The following is an 8,594-nucleotide window of genomic DNA, read 5'->3' on the forward strand; positions in this document are numbered from 1 at the left end:
TCGGGTTGGTCTGGTCAGGCCTTTGTCCAGAAAGAAGATGAATAAACCAGATTAAATCATTTTCCTTTCACCATGCTTTCATGAGAGGTCTGCGGTTTAAAAACTATTTTCCATATCTGCAGCTTTCATGCCAGATTTGCTCTTATTTCCATCTCTTGTCAGTGTGTGTGTTCATCCGTCTCTGAGCATATCAGTGTCTTTCTTGAATAGCTAATTAAAACATTATTATGTATATTAAAACATTAAAACATTATTATGTATATTATTCTAGTATAATAAATTATTTATGTATAATATTCTAGATAATTAAAATTAAAATGATCTTTCTTGATAATTAAATAATTATCTTTCTAGATAATTAAAATTAAAATTATCTTTCTTGAAACATTTTAGCTCATGTAACATTTTTTAAATGTTACTATTTATTTCAGAACGTTCAGAGAAAGTAATAAAGTAAAGTTACAAAGTAACATTCCCAAAGTGCTTGCAAAATAATAACATGGAATGTAGCCTCAACATTCGAAAAAATCCCAAACGTTTTGAAAGTTGAGGGAACGTTCATAAAAACTGTTTTCATAACTTCTGTCATTTAATTATCTAGAATATTAAATGCGCATAATATCGATCTGACATAATATCCCACATCATCTGGAGAGTATCTATCCAAAACGCGTTCTGTTTTGTAGGACGCTGATTGGTCGAGAGCGATGGGTGTTTCCGCATTCCCCTAGCGGCCCGCGGGCGCTGATTGGTGGAGCGCGGTGGGCGTTTCGCATTCCGCTGCGAGTGCGCACACGAGCAGAGCGCAGCGCGGAGAGACAGAAGCGACGCATCCGAGACCCTCCTCGATATTCCGCTGGAAAGTTGCCCGTCCTGCCGCCGGGATGCCGTACATCCTCATCAGCACACAGATCCGACTGGTGCGTATAAAACACGAGCGGCTCCGTGCGCGACATCAATCCGAGCGAGACATGGCGCATATGCGCTTTATGGACAGCACTGATTATGATATTACGATGCATTAGAGGATTACAGGTGCATGTCTGTTGCTGCATTGGACTTGTTATTATATAAGTAACCTGCATGTGCAGAAGACATATTTTGGACAGGATGTTTTTTACTTACCATGCTTTGCGTTGCGTTCTGAATCATTATGTTCAAACAAGGAAGTTTAATGATTGCATTTCGTGCTTGTGTAGCTCGTGCACCTGCCTGTGTGAACCTGAAATGTAAAACGAAAGTGAATCATTTAGTGTTGACGGATTTAAGCCACAGCATACATAATAACAACTGTTTCAGTGCAAGAATACGTGGTATTTAGATTCTGGAGTTATACTTAAAGAAATAGCTCAGACAAAAATGAACATTTGCTTAAAATGTGTTCACCCTCAGGCCATCCAAGATTAGGATTTGTTTGTTCATCAGATTTGGAGAAATGTGTCATTCCATGACTGTCTCACCAATGGATGTGAATGGGTGCCGTCAGAATGAGAGTCCAAACAGCTGATAAAAACATTGCAATAATCCACAGCACTCCAGTCCATCAGTTCACATCTTGAGAAGACAAAAGCTGAAACAAAAGCTAAAATATGAAATCAAAATCCAGCCACATATTTGTTTAGAGCTGTTTTGGCTTGTAAACTTGGCTTGATCTGTGCAGATTTCTCTCCTGATTCAGACCAGACCACTTTTTCACGGGAGGAAGCGTTATTATGGATTAAAAATGTCTTGATGGATTTGTTTCAGCTTTTTTCTTCTTAAGATGTTAACTATTGGACTGGAGTGGTGTGGATTACTTGTGGATTATTGTTTTGTTTTTATCAGCTGTTTGTACGCTCATTCTGACGGCACCCATTCACTACAATGGATCTGTTGGTGAGCAAGTGATGGAATGACACATTTCTCTAATTTTGATGACAGAACAAACACATTTTACAAGAAAAGCACTTGACAAAAGACATTCGCTGTGATAAAACAATAGTTCTAGTGTTGGCAAAACAAGACAAACATAAAGACAAAATTACATTACAGTTACATTAAGTGTTCAAACTGTGATTGTTTTCAGGAGACGGGGCCCACAATGGTCGGTGACGAATTTTCAGATCCTTCCATCATGAACTATCTCGGAGCCCGGAAAACAACCATTCTAGGAAACAACTTGTAAGTGTTTGGTGTAGTGATTTCTCAGACAAGTATGTTACAGTCAACACATTAACTTCTCATTCTGCTGATTTGGAAAAAATGCCTAATATTCGCTAATTTGATGATGCTGAGTTCAAAATCACCAATAAAACCTTCTACATACAGCTTTTTCACAAAATAAAATACATATGTGTGACCCTGGACCACAAAACCAATCATAATGGTCAATTTTTTAAAATTGAGATCAATACATCATCTGAAAGCTGAATAAATAAACTTTCCATTGAAGTATGGTTTGTTAGGACAGGACAATATTTAAAAATCGGGAATCTGAGGGTGCAAAAAATTTAAATATTGAGAAAATCTAAAAAGTTCTTAGCAATGCATATTACTAATAAAAAAATTAACAACATGCTAATTATGTTAAAAACAGACTAGCAACCTGCTAGTAACTTGCTAATCATGCTAGTAACATGCTAGTAACTGGCTAATCAGGCTAACATGCTAATTATGCTAAAATCATGTTAGAAACATGCTAACAACTTACTAATCACACTAGAAACATGCTAGCAACTTGCTAATCATGCTAGCAACATGCTAGCAACATGTTAACAACTTGCTAATCATGTAAAAACATGCTAACAACCTGCAAATCATAATAGAAACATGCTAGCAACATGCTAGAAACTTGCTAATCATGTTATAAACATGTTAGCAACATGCTAACAACTTGCTAATCATGCTAGCAACTTGCCAATCATGTTAAAAATATGCTAACAACTTGCTAATCATGCTATAAACATGATAGCAACTTGCTAACCATGTTAAAACATGCTAACAACTTACTAATCACGCTAGAAACATGCTAGCAATTTGCTAATCATGCTAACAATTTGTTAATCATGCTAGAAAAATGCTACCAACTTGCTAATCATGCTAGAAACATGTTAACAACTTGCTAACCATGCTAGAAACATGCTAGCAACTTGCAAACCATGTTAGAAACATGCTAACAACTTGCTAACCATGCTAGAAACATGCTAGCAACTTGCAAACCATGTTAGAAACATGCTAGCAACTTGCTAATCATGCTAGCAACATGTTAACAACTTGCTAATCATGTAAAAACATGCTAACAACCTGCAAATCATAATAGAAACATGATAGCAACATGCTAACAACGTGCTAATCATGTTAGCAACTTGCTAATCGTGTTAGAAATATGGTTACAACTTGCTAATAATGCTATAAACATGATAGCAATTTGCTATCCATGTTAAAAACATGTTAACAACTTGCTAATCATGCTAGACAAATGCTAGCAACTTGCTAATCATGTTAAAAATATGCTAACAACTTGCTAATCATGCTATAAACATGATAGCAACTTGCTAACCATGTTAAAACATGCTAACAACTTACTAATCACGCTAGAAACATGCTAGCAACTTGCTAATCATGTAAAAACATGCTAACAACCTGCAAATCATAATAGAAACATGATAGCAACATGCTAGAAACTTGCTAATCATGCTATAAACATGTTAGCAACATGCTAACAACTTGCTAATCATGCTAGAAAAATGCTAGCAACTTGCTAATCATCTTAAAAATATGCTAACAACTTGCTAATCATGCTATAATTGGTTCAAACTGTTTCAGACTGAAAACCATCCAAACTTAAAACTTTTTAAAACTTCTTAAACCTTTTAAACTTTTTAAACTTTCTGCTCTGGCTTTCTCAAGCTAACTTAAGTTTGTCTTGACAAACTTTTTTTTAGTTTAACTGCAAAGGACTGGAAAAAAATATGTTCAAATATTCCATTTAATGTCTAAAACTTTACAAAATATGTTTTTCACAAATTGCATGGAGGAAAACACTCAAATATGCAGCAGAAAACCTCAGGCTGATGTTTGCATTTTCTTCCATCTCAGGGCATAAATTAACTTCAAAATCAGGATTAGGCATAAAATAATGCCATGCATGTGAAAATGGGCTTAGAATTGATCAAACAGTTGCCATCTGCCTCAGATAAACACAGGAATCATATTTTTCGGTGTTTTTCTGCTGATTAATAGGTAATACAAGACTTCTTCACCACACAAATGATTCTCAAAAACAGAAATGTTGCGAAGTGCATCATATTTAGATTAGCTTGTCTTTAACTAAACCACTTGTGACATCTGTGTGTCTCACAGCTCAGAGTATCATGTGGACGAACCACCGAGACTCGTCTTGGACAAACTGGATAAGATCGGGTACAGAGTGGTCAGCATGACGGGAGTGGGTCAGACGCTGGTTTGGTGTCTTCATAAAGAGACGAGTGACACGCTGTGACTCAGTGTCTCTTGTATTTCAGGTAAACATGGTAAATGAGGTGAGAGAGGGTGATCGCAGAAACACTTATTAAAGAAATGAAGTGACGTGAAATCTCAAAACGTATAGTATTTGGAATTTGTGCGTTTGTCTGATTCTTGATCTGGATTTTTTTTTTTTTTTTTGACTCATATGTACGAAAGCAAGTTTTGTTTTGTAATTGTAGTAATATGAATGAGTTCATTGAGGAACATGATAATAAACTTTATTATTCTGTTTTGTATTTTGAGTAAATGCTTTGCAATTCTATTTTAGCTCAAAATAAATCTCATTCTTTGTTATATAGTTCGTAAAAGTCTTAAGTGTATGTAAACATATGCAGAGTTCATTTGTAAAAACAGATAACTTAAAAATCATGTTTTTTCATTGTGCATTCCAGTTAATCTCAATAAAACTGCACTTGGGTTATTTTGATATAAAGTAAAAATAACTACAATAAAAACATGATAACATAATTAAAAACATGATTTTTAAATGTTTAAAAACAGTTATCTGTTTTACTGCAAATGAACACTTCATATATTTTTTCTGTATTCAATCTTGACGTTAATATTGTTTCTGTATGCTTGTGTGAGAAGCTGTAATTAAAAATAAGGTAAAATAAAGTATGATCTGTTCTAAAGTGTTTCAAATTGTTGCATGTTTGATTCAAAGTTGCAAAACATTCAAACCTAATTTGATCAGCATTTTGCTATATATGTTTTAGTCTCAAGATACTGGTATCGTTTTTATTATTTTTTTAATCTGTTTTTATTTTTGTTTTCCATTTTATATTAATTTTAGTCATTTTTGTAGTTTTTAGTAATTTCTATTTCAGTTTTATTTTTTATATTGTTCATTTTATTTTAATTTTATATTTTAATTTTATTTTTTGTGTTTTTGTCATTTTTAGTAGTTGCTATGTTTTGTGTCTATATAGTTTTTATTCATTTTTATTTCATTTTTTATTTATTTTAGTACACCAAGTGTATTATTATTTATTTTAGTTTTTTTTTTATTGGATTTAATGTTAGTTTTAGTTAACCATAATAATCTTGCTATAAGCGGCTAAAACTCAAACTCGATTTGAGCAAATATTATATCCAGTTTTTTTATATTAATATTCATTTATTTTTCAAAGAAACAAAATTCACTTAAATTCTCAACATTTCAATGCAAAAAATAAAAATGCTAATCAGAAATGAATTTCTGCTGTTCATTTTGCTGTTTCCCCCTTCGGCGGATCAAATGGAAGCTGTGAGGTGACACCGGGTGAAGACGGAGGGGTTTCTGCTCGGCCCGTGGCGGGACACGTCTTCAGGACGGCGGCTGTAATTGTATTTCCTGTGCTGTAATGTGAACGGGACTCTGTGTGTTCCACTTCTTTCCAGGAACATGAAAGGAAAGCCCACAGAAGTAAACAGAACCATGTGACGGCCGCGAGGAGAGGAAACAGAGCTTGATGGAGAGAAGCAGCAAAAGAAAAGCCTTCTGAGAAAAATGACTAACTGGAATCACAGCGGTTTGATGGTGTGGAGACGACATGAGGAACGACATGTGCCACACGCCACCCAATCACAGCCAGTGATGAATGTGGACAAGACACGCATGCGAAACACAACCAGGAAAGAGATGACATGAACTCAGAATACATTCTTTCATAGTTACCATTTGTTCCACTTCTGTTTACTTTCATATTTCAGTATGGTCTTGTAAATGATTAATCGGAGGAATAATATGTAAGCCTGGAGCACAAAACCAGTCTTAAGTAGAACGGTTATATTTGTAGCAATAGCAAAAATACATTGTGTGGGTCAAAATGATCGATTTTTCTTTCATGCCAAAAATCATTAGGATATTAAGTCAAGATCATGTTCCATAAGGATATTTTGTGAATTCCCTACTGTAAATATATCAAAACTTAATTTCTGATTAGTAATACGCATTACTAAGAACTTCATTTGGACAACTTAAAAAGTGATTTTCTCAATATTTTGATTTTTTTGCACCCTTAGATTACAGATTTCCAAATAGTTGTATCTCAGCCAAATATTGTCCTATCCTAACAAACTTATTTATATAAATATAATAAATAAATATACAAATCTTAATTTAAAAAAATGGACCCTTATTACTGGTTTCGTTGTCCAGGGGTCACATATTTCAGAACAATTTAATAATTTACACTGCTTTTAAAATACATTTCATTTTGGGCTGTCACAATGAATGTCTACACAACCTGGAGTTGAAAACTCTACTGACATTCACATTTGTCTAAAAAAAATTCAAAGAAAGAGTACGACCTACCTGCTGCCATCATTGACAACTCTAAGCCAATCAGCTGAGCAGTAAATGTCATGTGACTAATATTTCTCAAGACACAGGATTGGCTGGTGATGCTGCAAAAAACAAAGTCAGCAAAAAGTGAACAGATTCACAAAAAAAAAAAAAAAATGTAAATTAAAATCTCAAACATCATAATTAAGACAGTGATAGAAAAAAACAATAAAAAGCACATTATGTATTTTTTTTTTTACATTAGAACAAAAATATCCCGTTCTGTGGAATTAAAAATAAAATATATAAACAAATGCTATTTTGACCTTTTTATGTCATAAGGACTGCTATAAATACATTTATTAGATATAAACTCAATATTTTACAAAAAAAAAGTCAGTATTGTGAAATAAAGAGTTAAAAACAAATACATAAAAAAATTAAAAATGCTATTTTGACTTTTTATCAGAAAATTGTGACAATTACAAAACAAACCTTGCTTTCCTTACATATAAAAGTCAAAAATAAAAACTGAATCCACAGATCATGAATCAGAGAAAGCACAAATTCCAATTACTGTACATGTTTTGAGATTTAATCTTATGTAATTTCATCTCATGTCACTTCATTTCTTTAATAAATGTCTTTACATTCATCCTCTCACCTCATTTACCATTTTACCTGAAGTACAAATGTCACATGCATAAACTAAGACAAAAATATATTCTAAAATGATCTTAGAATTAAATAATTAAAAATGTAAAAAATGTAATAAAAAGCACATTATGTGTGTTTTTTTAACATTAGGACAAAAATATTCTGTTCTTTCCACCACAGAATAAAAAAATTAAATATATAAAAAATGCTATTGTGACTTTTTATCTCATAACTCTCACTTTTTCAGGATATGGATCGCTATAAATACATTTATGAGATATAAACTCACTATTTTGCAATAAAATGGAAACTGTAACTGACTGTATTGTGAGATAAAGAGTTGCAATTATCTTTTCAAATAAAAAAGGAATTGTGAGATGTAAACTTGCTATTGCAAGACATTATCTCAGTAGGATTGCAAAATATTTCACAATTGCATTTTTATTTTTATTCCATATAAACTTAGAATTGCAAGAAAAAAAGTCAAAACTGTGAGATAAAAAGTTGTAATTACCTTTTTTTTATTCCAAGGCTTCCATGGGCTTCCACTCATGACTAATTCATAAACTGTTTGGATTAATTGTAAATGAGTCATCATGTTCATCAATGAAGTCTTCACAGATCTTCATTTGTGGGCGTAAAAATAAATGGTCCTGGACGAGAACATCTTTCTTTGAGTCTACAGACTCCTAAAATTCAATCAAGATCTCAAACACACCAAACAGATTCAGTGATCAGAAACTACAGCAATATTTGAGTCTCATGTCAGTAAAGCACTTTAAAATATCTGAATGTCAATGCAGTAGATTAAAAAAAAATATTTATTTTAAAGAAACACAGCACAATCACACTTTAGATGCAAAATATTTCGCAAATCATAATAATAATCATCATCTGTTGAGTCATTCCACACTGATTCAATCCAGAGTCTTTATTTGAGGCTTAAACACCAAAAAAGGAGTTTTCATTTCCCTGTTTCTTTATTTTAATAGAATAATGACACTGTTGTCTTCTATTAAGCTGCTTTAAAGTTGAAGTCATTTGCTAATTGACGAATTTTACCCACATAAATAAATACAACTGGACTTGCCAGAAAAGCACTATAAAAATATTCAACACAATTAATAAAAATGTTAATCAAAAAGGCTTTATTGATGAGTGG

At 32.8% G+C, this 8,594-nt stretch overlaps 2 protein-coding genes across 4 annotated transcripts in view; one reads left to right on the plus strand and one right to left on the minus strand.

Moving 5' to 3' along the window:
- Nucleotides 1-767: 767 nt before the first annotated feature.
- Nucleotides 768-5,144, plus strand: gchfr (GTP cyclohydrolase I feedback regulator). Of its 3 annotated transcripts, none has more exons than XM_051134258.1 (3): nt 768-920; nt 2,066-2,160; nt 4,342-5,144. In XM_051134258.1, the coding sequence occupies exons 1-3, from the start codon at nt 885-887 to the stop codon at nt 4,478-4,480; spliced, it is 270 nt and encodes an 89-aa protein (XP_050990215.1). In that variant the 5' UTR covers nt 768-884; the 3' UTR covers nt 4,481-5,144. The 3 variants fall into 3 exon arrangements, with proteins under 3 accessions (XP_050990215.1, XP_050990216.1, XP_050990217.1); XM_051134259.1 differs by having other exon boundaries at nt 769-920; nt 2,069-2,160; XM_051134260.1 differs by lacking the exon at nt 768-920 and adding an exon at nt 934-1,035.
- Nucleotides 5,145-8,241: 3,097 nt separating this feature from the next.
- Nucleotides 8,242-8,594, minus strand: part of dnajc17 (DnaJ (Hsp40) homolog, subfamily C, member 17) — a 78,893-nt gene continuing 78,540 nt past the window's right edge. Inside the window, exon 11 of the mRNA XM_051133682.1 lies at nt 8,242-8,594. This exon is cut by the window's right edge and continues 179 nt beyond it. The gene's annotated coding sequence lies outside the window, so the exon portion shown is untranslated.

This window comes from Labeo rohita, chromosome 17 (assembly GCF_022985175.1).
Source record: "Labeo rohita strain BAU-BD-2019 chromosome 17, IGBB_LRoh.1.0, whole genome shotgun sequence".
Classification (NCBI taxonomy): domain Eukaryota; kingdom Metazoa; phylum Chordata; class Actinopteri; order Cypriniformes; family Cyprinidae; genus Labeo; species Labeo rohita.

Bases quoted from the DNA above. Each gene is read 5' to 3' on its own strand.
- gchfr (XM_051134258.1), top strand. From the start codon at position 885: ATGCCGTACATCCTCATCAGCACACAGATCCGACTG. The intron at 921-2,065 runs GTGCGTATAAAA...GATTGTTTTCAG, and splicing joins TCAGCACACAGATCCGACTG to GAGACGGGGCCCACAATGGT. The intron at 2,161-4,341 runs GTAAGTGTTTGG...TGTGTCTCACAG, and splicing joins ACCATTCTAGGAAACAACTT to CTCAGAGTATCATGTGGACG.